This window comes from Nicotiana tomentosiformis, chromosome 4 (assembly GCF_000390325.3).
Source record: "Nicotiana tomentosiformis chromosome 4, ASM39032v3, whole genome shotgun sequence".
NCBI lineage: Eukaryota > Viridiplantae > Streptophyta > Magnoliopsida > Solanales > Solanaceae > Nicotiana > Nicotiana tomentosiformis.
In genome coordinates, this window is record NC_090815.1 from 54,816,442 (window position 1) to 54,836,936 (window position 20,495).

Here is a 20,495-nt window from a genome sequence, read left to right on the forward strand (position 1 = left end):
AAATTCCTTGAAATTAGGTTATTAAATCTTTTTTCATTTAAACTAGATACCTAAAATTTAGGCCTTTAAATCAGTTTAAAAAGATCCTTAAATAAATACTTAAAAAGTCAGTCGTTTGGAATGTTAGTGCAAAAGTTGTAGACATTCTTTTGAAGTAGTGTTGGCAATTAAGTGACACATCCTAATGGTACTCCAATTGTATCATGATGAACACAATAATTTTTTTAACATCAAATGTATAATTTCTTTTTTGTTGAAGAACAATTTTGCTTCACTTAGTATTTGCATTAAACTACATTAATTTATATAATTATTGTAAATAATATGTGACTAAAATTAAAAACTAATAAATATATAGGAAAATAATGTTTCACTTTTCTTTTAATTTTTTCTTCTTCAATCAATCTAGACTATTATAGGAGCATGCAATCTTAATGCAAAATTGATTGACCTTTTTATCATTAAAAATAAATTTCACGTTGGACAAAATCATTGTTTCATTGGTACTTTCTAATCTTTAGAACGTTAAAATTAACTAAAGTTTTGACTATTAAATATTTTATATTTAAACTATATAGGAACTCCTAATATTTAGGAATATAAACACAGTAAGATTACTTATATAAAAATCGAGTAAGTTAATTTTTACAATAATTTATAATCTTAGGAATTATTATTTCACCCGAAACAACAATAATCTAGGTGACATTAGATATCTTCCACTTCAAAATACCAAGAGACGAAAATTTAAAGCAAATTGTACATAAATTCATACTCAGGAGTTCACGATAACTTTTAGATTGCTAAAATTTTAAAGATTTAAGGTTGGTAATATTTAAAATGTTAGTTATTTTAAGCTATTTATTTTTAAGAATGTTAATAAAATATTTTCAAAAGTGTTGTCATAGAGTTTGATAGGTTCTCATGGCGTCGATAAATCTATCTAGCAGGCATATATTGCATGTAATCGCAAATAAATATTAAATTGAAAATTTGTGGCCGGATGTTATTACCCATTATTATTGAGCGAAAGAAAATAACAATATTATTAGCATTTATAGTCTCTTTATCATGATAATGATCAAATATACCTAGCAAGGATGATGTGAGAACCCAAATCTATCCCTAACGAAAGTCCAAATAATAAGGTATTTGTAGAGTAGAGATATTCTTTTATTGAGTTAGATAAATATGATTAACGTTCATCAATTTTTTCAAGAATTTAAATTTAATTTTTTTTTATCATTCAGAACTTTTGTAAATAATATTTATGTAATTTTTATAAAATTTATATTTATTACAACGCGCGTACTCTAAAACTAGTGATTTAGAAAATCAGTAGAATATTTTTGAACATTTATGGTAAATTAGGAGTATTTATGTCCAAAGAAATATTCATAATAAGCTATAAGCTACAGCTCCGGAAACGGAGGACCCAAAAAAAAGAAAATAAAAAGGGTCATGTGTGAACATCCGCCGTCATTGAGAGGCGCGCTGGCCTTAAAGGATTAGCCTATAGTAGTACTCCTCTTTCTCTGCCGGCAACGTAACAACAATCACAGTCACTTGATGCTAACGGCGTCTCCCATGGCCGCTTCTACTTGTACAGTTTACCGTTTTTCTCATCTCCGCGTAGCCTCCACTTCTCAAACCCTATCTCCTCCCAACAGCAGTAAAATTTTCAGTTTTCCCCGTCGTAGTAGAAGCAGCTTTTCAGCGTTGCGCTTTTCAACTACAGCAGCAAAGAGTGACAGCGGCGCAAATGTGAGTAGTGATAAAAGGAAAGAAGAGAAACAACAAGAGTTGGAAGAAGAAGAGGAGCTTCCATGGATACAGGAGAAAGCATTGGACCTGGTTGAATTCACCGGTTCTGTGACTCAGGCTCTTCCTGGCCCCAGGGTCGGCCAGACCTCCTTCCCATGGATTCTAACAGTTCCCTTGGCTTACTTTGGTATTACTTTTGTCATTGCCTTCGTCAAAACCGTCCGCAAGTTCAATTCCCCTCGGGAGAAGCGCCGTAAATTGGTCCGTCTTTCCTCCTTGTAACTCTCTCATATTATTTCCATGCTTCATTTATTATCACTGGTTTTGCTTCTGTCCTTTACAAACTACTTGGATTTTTGCATAAGTGTGTAAATAGCTGCGAAATCATCCTTAGAAAGACAATTAATAGTATATCTTAAGAAACATAGACGTGCATTTGCCCTACTCATTTTAAATTGGTCTTTTCCATACTTGAGTTTTATTGCTTGGTTAGTCATTCAAAAGTTAATTCCCTTATTATATCAATAACAAATGGACATTTATGGTCAAACTCTTTCAAAGCAAATTGTTGATTATTATTGTTTCCGATGTTCATAATAGAAAGGACTAAACTGGAAGCTATTGTAAGGATGTATACGGTTAAAACCGGGCCCATCCGATTTTACTATTTGACCGAGATCGGGAAGCTGCATCGAAGGACGGCCTCGTAACGGAACAGACTAAATCACGAGGATAAGGTACCGAGTTCAGAATCGAGGTACCTGTTGAGATCGAGGCTAGTAGCGATCGAAGCCAAATGATACATATATCGAGCAAAATCGAAGATAACACAATAACAAAAAGGCGAGATATCCGTGATTGGTCGAGGATCATGGCGTAAATCTCGGAACGGATCAAATCAGAAATGGTTAATTAGCTAATCATGAGATTTCCTTCTGTAATTAGAATTATACCATAAGTGGAATTCCTCTACTATTTAAAGGGGAGTTCTAATCATTTGTAACACACATTGTTCATAGATATCAAAGCAATATAATTCTTTTTCTCGTTTATACTACTGTTCATCAGCTTGTTATATTTTAATTGTTCTTGCATCAACCAGTTCGAGGGTAACCAAACTTGAGGGCTGAGTTCCATTCTAACACTGGTTTGCTTTACTTTATAGTTCATTTCTGTTATTAATCTTCATATTTATCAATTGGTATTAAGTGAAATCACGTATCCTTAGAACCACATTATAAGTTTAATTGTTATCCAATTTTAAGGGTAAACAGTTTGCGCCCACCGTGGGGCCAAGGATAATAGTGATTGCTTAATACTGATTTCGATAACACACACTGCTTTACATTTGTTCTCGTAAGAATCTTTGTTTTCAGGATAAACATGTCAAACTCACAAGCAACGCCTACACATGGTGACCACGGCCTCGGATTTCACGGGAAAAATGACAATATAGCCGCCCAGGGATCGAGCCGCCTCAGGCTGACCTCGAGGGAGCACCAATTGCAAATCCCGTCGATGTCAGTTCACATGTCGCCTTAAATGCAAATTTGGGCGTTGATCCCGAAGGTAGCGTACGCAGGGAAGTTCGATAAGGTGGTCGAGGTACGCAGGGCGGAGAAGATGGTGGAGTTAGCCTTCAATTGATATTCGAAATATTACAGGCTCAACAAGCCGCTATAGCACAACTACAAAATCAACACCGAACACCGAGTAGGATCGAACCAGAAGTTGTCCACAGGACCGAGCCTGTGCCGGAAAGGTCGAACGCCAACGAATCGGGGACTGACCCCGCCATTATGAAAATGCTCGAGGAGCTCACTAAACGGATTAAATCAGGAGAAAAGAAAATCGAGGCAAATGACAAGAAAATAGAGACATACAACTCCCGGGTTGACCAAATACCGGGGGCACCGCCGATTCTAAAGGGTATGTATTCAAAGAAATTCGTGCAGAAGCCTTTCCCTCCAAGTGCGGCTCCGAAACCCATTCCGAAGAAATTACGAATGCCAGAAATTCCTAAGTATAATAGGACCACCGACCCTAATGAGCATGTCACTTCTTATACATGCGCAATAAAAGGGAATGACTTGGAAGACGATGAAATTGAATCTGTTCTACTGAAGAAATTTGGAGAAACCTTGTCGAAAGGAGCAATGATATGGTACCACAATTTGCCGCCTAATTCCATCGATTCCTTCGCCATGCTTGCAGACTCTTTCGTAAAGGCACATGCCGGAGCAATAAAGGTTGTGGCTAGGAAGTCGGACCTCTTCAAGGTAAAACAAAAAGACAACGAAATGTTGAGGGAATTCGTATCTCGGTTCCAGATGGAACGCATGGAACTACCACCGGTCACAGGCGATTGGGCCGTTCAAGCCTTTACTCAAGGTTTGAACGAACTAAGTTCGGTGGCATCACGACAGCTAAAGCAGAATTTAATTGAATATCCAGCGGTAACCTGGGCCGATGTACATAATCGGTACCAGTCAAAGATCAGGGTCGAGGATGATCAATTGGGGACCCCTTCCGGTTCCGTTTATCCAAACAGGCCCGTCGGTAGAACTCAAAGGGATATCGACAGAGAACCCCGGCCGAACAGAGATCGGTATCAACCATACAACGCAGATCGCAGAAACAACGATCCAGGACACAATCCCATCCGAAATAATCGAAGGAACGATTGAGGACAGAGCTCTCGAGGGCTCATGAGCAAAAGTGGCTTCGATAAACATGCCGATCCCACAGAAGCACCACGATTATCAGAATACAACTTCAGCATCGACGCATCAGGTATTGTGTCACCCATTGGGAGAATCAAAGATACTAGATGGCCCAGACCCCTACAAACCGATCCATCCCAAAGAAACCCCAATCAAATATGCAAATACCATAGTACACATGGTCATAGAACCGAAGACTGCAGACAACTAAGGGAGGAGGTGGCCCGTCTATTCAACGAGGGTCACCTTCGAGAATTCTTGAGCGACCGAGCTAAAAACCATTTCAGAGACAGGGATGCAAACAGGAAAAACGAGCAGGAAGAACCACAACACGTGATTCACATGATCGTTGGTGGGGTCGATATTCCACAAGGGGCCGTGTTCAAACGCACTAAAGTATCAATCACCTGGGAAAAACGATCTCGAGACTATGTGCCAGAAGGCACTTTATCTTTCAATGATGAGCATCCTTATGAATAAAATTCAGGTTAAACGTGTTTTAATTGATCCAGGAAACTCTGCCAATATTATTCGATCGAGGGTCGTAGAGTAACTCGGCCTACGAGATCAGATCGTACCCGCAACTCGGATTCTCAATAGCTTCAACATGGCGAGTGAAACAACTAAAGGTGAAATCATCCTACCAATAAATGTAGCCGGAATTATTCAAGAAACAAAGTTCCATGTGATAGAGGGCGATATGAGATACAACACTGCTCGGAAGACTCTGGATTCTCAACATGAGGGCGGTCCCCTCAACCCTTTACCAAATGCTGAAGTTCCCAACACCGGGTGGAGTAAAAACGGTGTGTGGGGAACAAAATGCTGCCAAAGAAATGTTCGCGGTCGACGAAGTAATATCGGTATCGGTGCTTTCGTCAACAAAGGGATCGGAGTCCAAAGGAAAACATGAAGCTAAATAGCAACCACAACCACCAGCCTCGACTCAGTCGGAGAAGCAGGGAACAGACGAGGACGATGACTACTGGACCCCTCGATCCTTCATAATCCGTGAGGATTCAGACGCCACCAAATCGACAGTCGAAGAGCTGGAGCAAGTCATACTGATCGAGCATCTATCCGATCGAAAGGTATATCTGGGTACGGGGTTAACCCACGAGCTTAGGGAAAAACTCATTAAACTTCTTATCAATAATATGGATTGTTTTGCTTGGTCCCACCTAGATATGACAGGGATCCCGCCAGAGATCACTACACATCGACTGAGCTTGAACCCGAAGTTCTGCCCGGTAAAACAAAAGAGAAGGCCCTAGTCCGAGGTAAAACATTCATTCATCAAGGACAAGGTAGCCAAACTTCTCAAAATAAGATCCATTCGGGAAGTAAAATATCCCGAATGGTTAGCAAACGTAGTCGTAGCCCCTAAAAAGGGAAATAAACTTAGAATGTGCGTAGACTATAAAGATTTAAACAAAGCATATCCTAAAGACTCTTTTCCTCTGCCAAATATCGATCGCATGATCGATGCCACGGCCGGCCACGAGATCCTTAGTTTTCTCGATGCCTACTCCGGGTACAATCAAATACAAATGAACCCGGAGGATCAGGAAAAGACTTCGTTCATCACTAAGTACGACACCTATTGTTATAATGTAATGCTGTTTGGACTAAAAAATGCTGGTGCCACCTATCAACGCTTAGTAAATCAAATGTTCGAAGAACAAATAGGTAAATCAATGGAGGTTTATATTGACGATATGCTAGTTAAGTCCCTGCGAGCAGAGGACCATTTGACACATTTGCAGGAGACCTACAATAGACTAAGGAAATACTACATGAAACTCAACCCGGAGAAATGTGCGTTTGGGGTCGGCTCAGGCAAGTTCCCCGGCTTTATGGTATCAAATCGGGGGATCGAAATCAACCCCGATAAGATCAAGGCAATCGAAGACATCACAGTCGTGGACAATGTTAAGGCCGTACAAAGATTAACAGGGCGCATAGCCGCCCTAAGCCGATTCATCTCGAGGTCTACAGATAGAAGTCACAGGTTCTTCTCACTGCTCAAAAAGAAGAACAATTTTGCATGGACCCCGGAATGCCAACAAGCATTGGAAGAATTAAAGCGGTACCTCTCGAGCCCGCCACTGCTTCATACTCCGAAAGCGGACAAGCAACTCTACTTGTACCTAGCAGTCTCGGAAATCGCGGTAAGTGGGGTCCTAGTTCGAGAAGAGTAAGGTACGCAATTTTCTGTTTACTATGTTAGTCGAACTTTAGGTTAGGCCGAGACCCGGTACCCACACTTAGAAAAATTAGCGCTTGCCCTAATAAGCGCCTCTAGGAAATTAAAACCATATTTTCAGTGTCACCCGATCTGTGTGGTGACTACTTATCCCCTTCGCAATAATTTGCATAAGCCCGAACTTTCGGGCCGATTGGCCAAATGGGCCGCCGAGATCAGTGGGTACGATATCGAGTATCGACCCCGAACGGCCATCAAGTCTCAAATCTTAGCGGACTTCGTGGCCGACTTTACGCCAGCCCTCGTACCCGAGGTCGAAAAGGAACTATTATTAAAGTCGGGTACATCATCGAGGGTGTGGACCCTCTTTCACAGACGGCGCTTCGAACGTGAAGGGGTCCGGGCTAGGCATAGTTTTGAAGCCGCCCACGGGTAATACAATTAGACAAGCTATCAAAACTTTCAAGTTAACTAACAATGAGGCCGAGTATGAGGCCATGATTGCAGGACTCGAGCTAGCTAAAGGTTTGGGAGCAGAGGTCATCGAGGCCAAATGTGACTCCCTGCTTGTGGTAAACTAAGTCAATATAACCTTCGAGGTTCGAGAAGATCGAATGCAGAGTTACTTGGACAAACTACAGGTGACTCTACATCGGTTTAAAGAATGGACCCTACAACATGTGCCTCGAGAACAAAATAGCGAGGCCGATGCCCTTGCAAATTTGGGGTCATCAGTCGAAGATAACGAGATTAGCTCGGGGACTGTCGTACAACTTTCAAGGTCAGTAATCGAAGAAGGCCACGCCGAAATCAACTCCACAAGTCTGACCTGGGATTGGAGGAACAAATATATCGAGTACCTAAAGAACGGGAAGCTTCCATCGGATCCTAAGGAATCGAGGACTCTACATATGAAGGCCGCACGATTCACATTGGCCGAAGATGGAACACTATATAGAAGATGTTCGATGGACCATTAGCAATATGTTTGGGACCAGGAGATACCGACTACGTCCTACGAGAAATCCACGAGGGCACCTGCGGAAATCATTCCGGTGCCGAATCATTGGTTCACAAAGTCATCAGAGCAGGATATTATTGGGCCGATATAGAAAAGGATACAAAAGAGTTTGTCCGAAAGTGCGACAAATATCAAAGGTATGCGCCGATGATTCACCAACCCGGAGAGCAACTCCACTCAGTCTTATCCCCATGGCCATTCATGAAATGGGGAATGGATATCGTCGGCCCTCTACCATCGGCCCCAGGTAAAGCTAAATTTATTTTGTTTATAACTGACTATTTCTCTAAGTGGGTTGAAGCACATGCTTACGAGAAAATTAGAGAGAAAGAAGTCATAGACTTCATCTGAGACCACATTATATGCCGATTCGGGATACCTGCCGAGATCGTATGCGGCAATGGAAAGCAATTCGTCAGCAGCAAAGTGACAAAGTTTCTCGAAGATCACAAAATAAAAAGGATCCTGTCGACGCCATATCATCCTAGTGGGAACGGACATGCCGAATCGACAAACAAGACCATCATTCAAAATCTAAAAAAAAGACTGAACGACGCTAAGGGATAATGGAGAGAAATATTGCCCGAAGTCCTTTGGGCGTATCGAACAACATCAAAATCCTGTACAGGGGCAACACCGTTCTCTTTAGTATATGGCGTCGAAGCTCTGATCCCGGTTGAAGTCGGGGAACCTAGCGTCAGGTTTCGATATGCAACGGAAGAGTCAAATCACGAGGCTATGAATACAAGCCTCGAATTGCTAGATGAAAAACGGGAAGCCGCCCTCGTTCGAATGGCCGCATAGAAACAACGGATCGAAAGGTACTACAATCGAAGAGCCAATCTTCGACACTTTAAAATCAGGGACTTTGTTCTGAGGAAGGTCACCCTCAATACTCGAGACTCAAACGAAGGAAAACTTGGCCCGAACTGGGAGGGACCGTATCGGGTCCTCGATATCATCGGAAAGGGATCCTACAAACTTGGCACGATGAACGGCGAACAATTACCAAACAATTGAAACATATCACTCCTCAAACGATATTACTGCTAAGGTACAACCTTCTCCATTTTCGTTTATATTTTATACTAACCATTTGCAGGTGTTTAATCGAAGACACCAAAGGATTCTTCAAACACAAAGTCCTTAGGTTTGAAAGCACGCGTTGCACTCTTTTTCCCTTAGACCGGTTTTTGTCCCAAATGGGTTTTTCCGGCGAGGTTTTTAACGAGGCAACCATTGTTTGTGCTAACTTAGAGCAATTCAACAGTATCCGAGGCTCCTTTACAATCAACCTCGAATACTGGGGGCATCACCCTTGGATAGTTACAAGAAAAATACTTCGTGTCGACAGGGTCTCGATAGGTAAAGGACCAAACGGTCAAATGAACCGTGTCCATGTAGATTATTCGAGCCTTAATGGCAAAACATGTACGCATGTATAATCTATTGAAAGAAGTATTTTTCGTTACCAGATGTTCCATGCCTTAGAGAAATTTATACTTTACAATTTCATACTTATGATCTATTGTGGAAACTGGCTTAAGGGCCGATCACAACTGAAGTTATAACAATTTACCCTGTACTCGGGGATTGCCGTCCAAAAATCGACATGATCGAATTACTAAACCTCGAAATCGTAAGACCTTAAAAAGGCAATCCTCGATTTTATAGGCCACGGCCACCCCACTCGGGGACTGACACTTCGAACGAGTTCGAAGTATAGCAGGGAAACAAGCCTAAGGGGCAAATCCCAAACTAAAGGCTACAACCAAATTAACACGGTTCGGAGACGTCCGAATTCCGTTATAAAACAGGCCTTCAAATATTCTCATAAACTGGTTAAAAAAGGCAACCCTCGGCTGAATTACTAAGGGTCTCGATAATATCGACCCTCGAAAAATCCTAAGGGGTATCGAATTGTTCGAACTCCCGGACAATTTTGTGCTAAGGCATAACAAAGCAAATGATTTCGATAACACCAATCCTCGAAAAACCTAATGGGTACAAATTTATCTCGTGCTAAGGCATGACAAATTTTTATGATTAATTTTTCAAGCCGAAAAAGGGGAAAAGCCATTCTTTTGAGGCCATATCGGCCTTGAGTTTTATTGCTTGGTTAGTCATTCAAAAGTTAATTCCCTTATTATATCAATAACAAATGGACATTTATGGTCAAACTCTTTCAAAGCAAATTGTTGATTATTATTGTTTCCGATGTTCATAATAGAAAGGACTAAACTGGAAGCTATTGTAAGGATGTATACGGTTAAAACCGGGCCCATCCGATTTTACTATTTGACCGAGATCGGGAAGCTGCATCGAAGGACGGCCTCGTAACGGAACAGACTAAATCACGAGGATAAGGTACCGAGTTCAGAATCGAAGTACCTGTTGAGATCGAGGCTAGTAGCGATCGAAGCCAAATGATACATACATCGAGCAAAATCGAAGATAACACAATAACAAAAAGGCGAGATATCCGTGATTGGTCGAGGATCATGGCGTAAATCTCGGAACGGATCAAATCAGAAACGGTTAATTAGCTAATCATGAGATTTCCTTCTGTAATTAGAATTATACCATAAGTGGAATTCCTCTACTATTTAAAGGGGGGTTCTAATCATTTGTAACACACATTGTTCACAGATATCAAAGCAATATAATTCTTTTTCTCGTTTATACTATTGTTCATCAGCTTGTTATATTTTAATTGTTTTTGCATCAACCGGTTCGAGGGTATCCAAACTCGAGGGCCGAGTTCCATTGTAACACTGGTTTGCTTTACTTTATAGTTCATTTCTGTTATTAATCTTCATATTTATCAATTGATATTAAGTGAAATCACGTGTCCTTAGAACCACATTATAAGTTTAATTGTTATCCAAAAAAAAAGGGTAAACAATGGAATAGGATTATATGAATATTTCCTGAATAGAAATTGTTGAAGAGATTAATATTCATCCAGTCATTTTGCTCCATCTCTACCTGACTACACTAGTAAACAAATGTCCTTTTTCAGTGTTGATGACAGAAATGAAGTGCATAGCTCTGCTGATGCACTTCTATTCTTTTTTATTTTCCAATAGAACTTCTCAAGTATAGTACAACAAATAAGATCAAGTTGCTTATTAGCAGTTTGCCTGCTGTGGAGATATATATGCTGAGTTTGCTGTAATATCATGGTTTAAGAATGTAGTGTGTGAATGGTCATCTTGTAGAAGGGGAACTATTCTGTGTTTCTTGATGAGTAGCCTGACAAGTACGACTTTTTAGGTCAACAAAAATGCTGTGCTATGCAAGTTAATCGATGAATTATTTGAGAAAGGAAAAGACAATGTTGAGCCTGCAAGTTTGAAGGGACTGGCACAAAAGGTATGATTTATTGTCTGTAATTCTTTCTTTAGGTTAATTTGACATGTCATCAAGCAAATTCTCCTTCTCCACGGTACAACATCTAGCTTTCCTTGTTAGCAGTAAAGGTAGGCTTTCAAAATCCTGTTTCTTTTTCCTTGTATGTTCAGGGTTCACAGTTATGTCTTATCTACTGTGAGATAGCGATATAATATTTTTAACTATTGTACCATTGTCGATTAGATGCTTCTAGGTCATAATCATAGTCAACATAATAAAATAAATGCTTCTAGGTCATAATCTCATCTTGTAGCTAGTTTTGTCCATTATACTTGTAAGTCTCTCCTCTACGTTCTCATGGTATTGCAATTTTTCTTGAGCATGTTGCCCCTTCTCATTCTTTCCTGCCTCTGTTATCTTTTATCTTCATGTAAATATCAGTCTTACCCTGAAGTAATTAGGAGAGCTTCTGAGAATCTGATCAACTAGTTTGCAGTTTAGACAATCTTCTGCTAGGAGCTAACCGTTTGGATTACTTTCAGTATCTAGTTAGCTTTTAATCAACAAAGCAAATAATTGTTTACTGATTTTATTTGATGAGGTTATGAATATTATTGACTTGAAGCTTAATGATTCTGGAAATTTCTGTCTAGAAAGTTGTTGAACAGGATGATATAGTAGAATCACTCCCTTTTACCTTTTCCTATCTCTAGTGGTTGTGATAAACTCTTTTTGGGTGCAATGTCTCTGCAACTTTGTTTCAATATATTCAGTAATATTCTTTTCCTTTAAACCGACTGCCACTTTTTTTTTTTGATAACCGTGGTGTCCGGGCCAACTTGCGCGCACCTCGACTAATTCCCCAGGATACCTGCCACCTCCCACCAGCAACAAGTACCAAGTAACTCTATCCACCAAGGCTTGGATAGATAGGAAGAAATCACCTAGTGTTTTTTGCCTCCGCTGGGATTTGAATCTGAGACCTCATAGTTCTCAGTTCTCACCCACTTCATTGACCACTAGTCCCCACTTCTTCTGCCTATAACTTGGCATCTTCTCAAGGTGCTGTGTTTTTGCTTGTTGTAATGAATTTTAACTAGAGATTCGTCTTTACTGGTAGGAAATGCACTTAGTCTTTTCTTGTGGAGGTAAATATTTGAATTAGGCATCCATCTTTAGTGGTGGAGAAGATAGGTTTCTGCTTCACATCTTTTTTTAATGCCCAATTGCTTTCTTTTTGTTTCAGTACATCTAAAATATGTCATCTGCCTGTTATTGATTTAATTGCTCATTATAGAGTCTTGAATTAAACCATGTAATGCAGGCAGGTTTTGATATGGAGGAGATTTTCCGAAAATATATTCGGTACTCCTTGAATGAGAAGCCATTTAGCCCGGATTTAGTAGCAGATTTAATTCAGTTGAGGAAAGCATCAATGCTGACTGATTCTGAAGTAGCTGTAGTACTGAACGAAATTTCACGTCGAATTGTTCAAGACAAAGGTGTTGCTTTTACTGAATTTGTTTCAAGCCCTTGATTCTCTCTCTCTCTCTCTCTCTCTCTCTCTCTCTCTCTCTTTCTTTCTCCTTGAATATCTGTTGTTCTTTTTTACAGTATAAGGTCTGATCTACACTTGTCAAAACGAAAGGTCTGATTACACACTCGCACACACACACGCAGAGGCACACACACCAAAGGAGAAGTAGTAGCAAAAATAGTCTGCCTCATTGACCTAGAAGAAACTCATGTTTTTATATAGCCAATGAAGTTAACTTGTGGGTTATGGTTGGACTTCTTGATTGAAAGTGTGAGAAATAATACACGAGAAAATTATATTATTGATAACGTTAACTATAATACAAGTACCCCTATTTATAACAATACACAATACCTACACTACTCCTATTCCATGTAGGACTATGCTTATTTACATAATAACTAACTAACACTCCCCCTCAAGCCAATGCATACAAAATACCGAGCTTGTTACATATATAACTAATACGAGGACCAGTGAGGGACTTGGTGAAAATATCTGCAAGCTGATCATTCGACTTCACAAACTTTGTAACAATATCTCCTAAGAGTATCTTTTCTCTGACGAAGTGACAGTCGATCTCAATGTGTTTAGTTCTTTCATGGAACACCAGATTTGATGCAATATGAAGGGCACCTTGATTATCGCACACAAGTTTCATCTGGCTGATTTCACCAAATTTCAACTCCTTGAGCAATTGTTTGATCCAAACTAGATCACATGTTGCCATAACCATTGCTCGATATTCTGCTTCTACACTAGACCGAGCAACTACATTTTGTTTCTTGCTCTTCCAAGACACTAGATTGCCTCCTACTAAAACACAATATCCGGACGTAGAACGTCTATCAGAATGTGATCCTACCCAATCAGCATCTGAGTATCCAACGATCTGCTCATGGCCTCAATCCTCAAACAATAATACTTTACCTGGAGTCGATTTTATATACCGAAAAATACGGACAACTGCATCCCAATGACTATCACAGGGAGAATCCATAAATTGACTTACAACACTCACATGAAAGGAAATGTCAGGTCTGGTCACTGTGAGATAATTTAATTTACCAACCAGCCTGCCTATATCTTGCAGGATCGCTAAGCGGCTCCCCCTGTCCTAGCAGAAGTTTAGAATTCGGATCCATCAGAGTGTCAACAGGTCTACAGCCTGTCATTCCTGTCTCTTCAAGAATGTCTAAGGCATACTTTCGCTGTGAGATCACAATACCTGAGCTAGACTGAGCGACCTTAACACCCAGAAAATACTTTAGTCTGCCGTGGTCCTTAGTCTGAAAGTGTTGAAAGAGATGTTGCTTCAATTTAGTAATACCATCCTGATCATTGCCAGTAATAACAATATCGTCAACATAGATCACCAGATAAATACAGAGACTTGAAGGAGAATGCCGATAAAACACATAGTGATCAGCTTCACTACGAGTCATGTCAAACTCCTGGATAACTGTGCTGAATTTACCAAACCAGGCTCGAGGAGATTGCTTTAGACCATAAAGTGACTGGCGCAAGCGACATACAAGGCCACGAGACTCCCCCTGAGCAACAAACCCATGTGGTTGCTCCATATAAACTTCATCCTCAAGGTCACCATGTAGAAAAACATTCTTAATGTCCAGCTGATAGAGAGGCCAATGGCGAACATCAGCCATGGATAGAAAAAGACGGACTGATGCTATCTTAGCCACGGGAGAGAAGGTATCACTGTAATCGAGCCCAAATATCTGAGTATATCCCTTGGCAACAAGACGGGCCTTAAGTCGATCAACCTTGCCATCCGGACCAACCTTGACTGGATAAACCCAACGACAACCAACAATAGATTTACCTGAAGGAAGAGGAACAAGTTCCCAAGTACCACTCGTATGTAAAGCAGACATCTCGTCAATCATAGCCTGACGCCATCCTGGATGAGACAATGCTTCACCTATAAACTTAGGGATGAAAACATAGGACAAAGAAGATATAAAAGCATAATAGGGTGATGACAGACGATGATAACTTAAACCGACATAATAGGGATTAGGATTAAGTGTGGTCCGTATACTTTCCGAAGTGCAATTGGTGTACTAGGAGACAAGTCCGCAGTAGGAGCAGGGTCAGTGCAGGACGTGAGTCGGCTGGGCCTGATGCTGGGCACGGACGACGATGATAAGTCAAGAGTGGTGTTCCTGTGGCTGGGGATCTAGGAGGAGCAACACTAGACTCCTCAACAGTTGGGGATCTAGGAGGAGCAATACTAGACTCCTCAACGGTTGGTATAGGTAAGACTTCTGTAGTTGAAGGTGGAGGAGGAGCTATGTAAACTCCTCAAAGGTCGGTATAGGTAAGACCTCAGATATATCAATATGGTCAGAAGAGGTAAAGAAAGGTTTAGACTAAAAAAATGTGACGTCAGCTGACATAAGGTACCTAAGAAGGTGAGTAACAATGATATCCCTTATGAACACGAGAATAACCAAGGAAGACACACTTGAGAGCACGAGGAGCTAACTTATCTTTCCCAGGGGCTAAGTTATGAACGAAACATGTGCTCCCAAAAATACGAGGGGGAAGAGAGTATAAAGGTGACTGGGAAAACAATACTGAATATGGAATCTGATTCTGGATGGGAGATGAAGGCATCCGATTAATCAAATAACAAGCCGTGAGAACTGCATCGCCCCAAAAACGCAACGGAACACGAGATTCAATGAGAAGAGTGCGAGCAGTCTCAATGAGGTGCCTATTCTTTCTCTCTGCAACCCCATTTTGCTGAGGGGTATAAGGACAAGATGTCTGATGAATAATTCCTTGAGAAGTCATAAACTGCTGAAATTGAGAGGATAAATTTTCTAAGGCATTATTACTGCGAAAAGTGCGAATAGAGACACCAAATTGATTTTTGATTTTAGCACAAAAATTCTGGAATATTGAAAACAACTCAGAACGATCTTTCATTAAGAAAAGCCAAGTACACCTTGAATAATCATCAATGAAACTAACAAATAACGAAATCCCAAAGTTGAACTGACTCTACTAGGACCCCATATATCAGAATGAACTAAAGAGAAAACAAACTCTGCATGACTCTCAACACTACGCGGAAAGGAGGCTCGGGTATGTTTCCCAAGCTGACACGACTCACAATCTAATGTAGACAAATTAGGCATCATCTTCTGAAGTTTGGATAAACTCGGATGTCCTAATCGTCTTGAATTAGCTCTGGAGGATCTGTAACTAGACATGCTTTGGCGGGATTGAGTAAGTTAAGGTAGTAAAGGCCTTCTGATTCACGCCCTGTGCCAATCGTCTGTCCCGTACTGCAGTCCTGCATAATAAAAGAATCATCAATAAAATATATACCACAATGGAGGGCACGAGTCAAACGACTAACAGATACAAGATTAAAAGGACAGCCAGGGACATAAAGAACGGAATCTAGAGTGACAGAAGATAGGGGATTAGCTTGTCCAACTCCTTTTGTTTTAGTTTGAAACCCATTAGCTAAAGTAACAGTAGGAAGAGACTGTGAATACACAATATTCGACAAAAGAGATTTATTACTAGAGATATGATCAAAAGCGCCTGAGTCCATGACCCATGGTCCAAGAGTACTAGATTGGGAAACACAAGCAAAATAATTACCAGCAACAGAAGTATCAGTCTGAGCAACCGAGGCTACTTGTGGAGATGTTTGCTTACTTGCTCGATACTAAAGGAACTCATTATATTCTCCTTCAGATAAAGAAAATCCCTGGTTACCTGTAGTCTCGGTCTGAGCAACATAAGCATTTTTGGGTGGTCGACCATGTAAAGAATAGCACACTTCACGAGTGTGTCCAAGTTTATGACAATAAGAACACTTGGGTCTAGATCTTCCAAAACGACCTTCTCCTCGTCTATTCTCCATAGTTTGAGATGCCCGATTTTTCACTGTCTGAGATGCGAGAACAGAGGAGTCAAGTGTCTGTGATGAGATCACTGGGTGACTTGGTGCTGCAACAAGGCGAAGTAATCGAGAGAATAATTCCTCAGACTAGCCAAATTCTGGTCACGTACTGAATCAAGGTCATTAGGAAGTCCAGTGAGTGTAAGAACTAGAAACATCTTCTGTCGTTGCTTTTGTTGCTTTTCAATATTAGCAGAAACTGGCATCAACTTCTCAAATTCTTGCATGACTGCCTGTACTTGCCCCAAGTAAGTAGACATATCCAATTCCTGTTTCTTCAAGCTTGTCATTCGCGATATCACATCATAGAATCGAGATATGTCATTAGTGTATAAAGTACGAGCCTTTTCCCAAACTAAAAAACATGTCTGGAATGGACGGAAGAAGGGCATCAACTTGGAATCAATAGATCGCCACGGGATATTACATAACTGAGCATCGACCTTCTCCCAAAGTGCTTTGGCCTTTTCATCTCCTTCGCTAGCCCTTTTTGTTAAATGATCTTGAACACCTTGACCTTTACACCACAATTCGACAGTCGAAGCCCAAGCTAAGTAGTTTGAACTTCCCATTAAAAGTTCTGAGGTAATCATAATACTGGAACTTTCAGAATCTGTGTTTTTAGACCTAAAAGCATCAAGTCCGAGAGACATGGTTGGATTGAAGAGAGGGTTAACAAAAAAATCAGCAAATAACAGAAGAGAAAGCCGAAATCTGGATAATTTTGCCTGAAAAATCAGAAGCAGTCGCCGAAACCTGGATTTTTTCGCCGGAAAATAAAAAAGTCATCGGATTTTGGTGAAACTTGGATGGGTAGGCTCGGAAAAGCCTCACGAACAAGCTGCCTGAAGAAAAAAATTCGAAATCTGGCCGGAAAAAGGCCACACGCGCCGGCGCGTGGAGAAACAGTCGTCGGAATTTCTGACCTCCAATGGGCGCGTGAGAGATCGGTTGCCGGAGATCTTTTATGGGGTTTGATCGCGGAAGGCTATGTTGCTCGGACCCTCCAAAAATATCTCCGAGGTGCGTGTCGGATCCTCCAAAAGTAGTGTATTTTGGAGGATCCGACACGGGTGCGGCAATATTTTGTAGAGTCTGCGCAACATAGGCGGAAGGCTTGGGGACCCTGTGGTGGTGTTGGTTTTCGCACAACACCAACAGACTGATCTGACGCAAATCAGCCCTAGAAAGTCGCCGGAATTTGACGCACGACAACTGTCAAACTTTTTTTTTCTGGATGTGTCTCACTCACGCTCTTATACCATGTGAGAAATAGTAGAAAGTCGCCGGAATTTGATGCACGACAACTGTCCAACTTTTTTTTTCCGGATGTGTCTCACTCACGCTCTGATTCCATGTGAGAAATAGTACACGGGAAAATTATATTATTGATAATGTTAACTATAATACAAGTACCCCTATTTATAACAATACACAATACCTACACCACTCCTATTCCAGGTAGGACTATGCTTATTTACATAATAACTAACTAACAGAAAGCCTATAGGCCCAATACATTCCAATTATCTATTGTTCTTTCCACTGGTCAAAACTGCATGACATCAACTACTTTAAGGACCTAAAGCCAAAAAAGATTGCATTGCAATCTGAATGAATGATCGTTTAGGTTTGGTTTAAAATGAGTTCAACAAACAATTCAATGTTGACATCATTTGTTAACTTATTTCAGCATTCAGTCGAAAGAACTCTGTAGCATGGTCTTGAATTGTTTTCTTCATAAATTATCCCCCCACCCATATAGCCACTTATAGTGGACATAATCTGCTAAAAATTTGTCATGGCTAACTTTTTTTTTTTTTTAATCTCTGCAACAGTTTATTTACTGAAAACAAGTCTCTCAACTTTCAGGTCCAGTGGTTATGGATATATCAGGCTATTCTGAGAAGGGTTTGAAGAGAAAACTTGCTGTGCAAGCTCTTTTTGGGAAGATTTATTATCTCTCTGAGGTAAGGGGGGGGGGGGGGGGCTATCAAATGAGGTGGTATCTTACTTCTTAACATATTGTGCATCAGAATGTTTTCAGATATTGTTTCTTTTTCTTTCCTCGGGTTATATTGGTGGTGACATGATATCTTGATCCCTTCATCCTGAATAACATTGCTTGGTTATTCTTTTCTTTACTAAATTTACTTTGAAAAGTATCTTCTCCTTGTCTTTCATGTTAAATACCCTCCTTTTGGATGCTTTGTTGTATATTTTCCTTTACTAAATTGGCCATGAAAAGTATCTCCTCCTCAGTTGGCTTATTTAATTCTTTTCCGATGTGTGCTTTTGTTTTTACTGTATGATCTAACTTCATAATGATTTGTAGACAAGCTAGTGACTTTGATACACTAGCATTTACATCTCAACTTGATTGCTCAGTTGTGTGTCATATAAAGTTAAAGATTTATATGTTTATGTTTAACTAGGATGTGTGAACTGCCACTGGTCTGGGACGAAGATAAAATGAAACTTGTTAGCATCTATGGTCAGGTGAATTCAGGGTCGATTGTTGCTGGCCTGGATATAGAAACACTCCCTCTGTCCAAAAAAGAATTGTACTTCCTTTTTGGGTTGTAACAGAGTGGTTTTAGTTTCTCTTAAAAAGGGAAAGTTTTTATATAACTCGAAAGTTACCTGGGATGCATTTCTACTCTATGAAATACCACTTTTATTCTATTCTATTATCCGAAAATAAAAGATAATTGTATTTCCCACGTTTTCCCCTAGAAATACTAAATAACTCACTCTTTTAGCTATTCTCTTTGTATCAGTTACGGGTCAAACTAGCATTCTTAAAATTGGACAGGGGATTCATCTGAGCTAACTTCCTTGGTAATTTCTAGCATATTGAGACGCTGCATCTAATTTTTCAGTGGCTCTGCATTTTCCTGTGTTTTGGTAGATTTTCTAGTCTGCCTATCTTGTTTAAAGATGTAAAATTTGGTTCAACCACTGTAGATGAACCCACTCAAAGCTTTCCAGTAGAGTAGAACTTTTTATTTTATTGTGAAGTGCTTCTGAGTTTAACCTCAATTGACTGTCTTTCTTACAGCTTCCAGAATTCTGCTCAAGGGATAGCTCCTTAACTGTTAAGGAAATATTTGGAGTGGCAGAGTAAGTGACTTCTTCAAAAACATTTGTCAATCATTGTGCGCGACATTGGAATTCCGTTGATCACTGTTTACTTTTCCTTACCTAATCTTTCTCAGTGAGGATGCTGAAAAGCTTCGTTTACATACTATCCCAGAAGCTGGGAACATGTATTCACTTGAGAGGATGGTGAATGAGTCAGATTCAGAAGTTTGGGGTGATGAATCTGCTAATGTTTCCTGATTCACGTCGCTTGAGTGTAGGCCAGTTGTTGGTTGGGAACATTGTGGAAAGTAATACAAAACTATGATGAGATAACTCAATATAACCTACACATCCTTTGCAGGGCCAAGTCATCATCCCTAACAGCGGATAAAGAGAAGTCATAACTCCAAAACTGCAGCTATAACTAAACCACCATGGTCTTGTGAAATTTGGTCTAGAATTGCTTCAATTTTGTGCCCAGACCACTTTTGATACAAAATGCTTGGTGTTTGTTGAATGTGTTTGGTTCGAGGTAAACCTGTGTATTTCAAAGGTGTAAGTCGTCAAACACCAGAAATTATTACAAGTTCCTTGGTGCCAGGGAACATGATTTTTGAGCTTAAGTTGTGGACAATGCTATAATTGGTCGACAATTGGGCGCAAACAATTAGGATGGTAACTTAAATTTGAACTGATGACTTAGACGGAGATTACAGAACACAATACAAGTAACTGATGCATCAGTCAAGTTGACTAATTTTTCGTAGTTGAATGTGATGGGACTCATTTAGACGTTTATGATAAAACGGAAATTACAAAAACACAATGCAAGTAAGTGATGCATGAGTCAAATTGACTAA

General features: G+C 40.2%; 1 protein-coding gene across 2 annotated transcripts; it reads left to right on the top strand.

The window, feature by feature from the left end:
• Nucleotides 1-1,423: 1,423 nt before the first annotated feature.
• Nucleotides 1,424-20,258, top strand: LOC104107142 (uncharacterized). 2 transcript variants are annotated; one of them, XR_688713.4, is made up of 7 exons: nt 1,424-2,025; nt 10,991-11,089; nt 12,393-12,570; nt 18,424-18,521; nt 19,332-19,392; nt 19,613-19,674; nt 19,770-19,847. XR_688713.4 is itself a non-coding variant. In XM_009615874.4 (6 exons), the coding sequence occupies exons 1-6, from the start codon at nt 1,570-1,572 to the stop codon at nt 19,891-19,893; spliced, it is 1,017 nt and encodes a 338-aa protein (XP_009614169.1). In that variant the 5' UTR covers nt 1,425-1,569; the 3' UTR covers nt 19,894-20,258. The 2 variants fall into 2 exon arrangements, 1 of the variants encoding a protein (XP_009614169.1); XM_009615874.4 differs by lacking the exon at nt 19,332-19,392 and having other exon boundaries at nt 1,425-2,025; nt 19,770-20,258.
• Nucleotides 20,259-20,495: the final 237 nt, after the last annotated feature.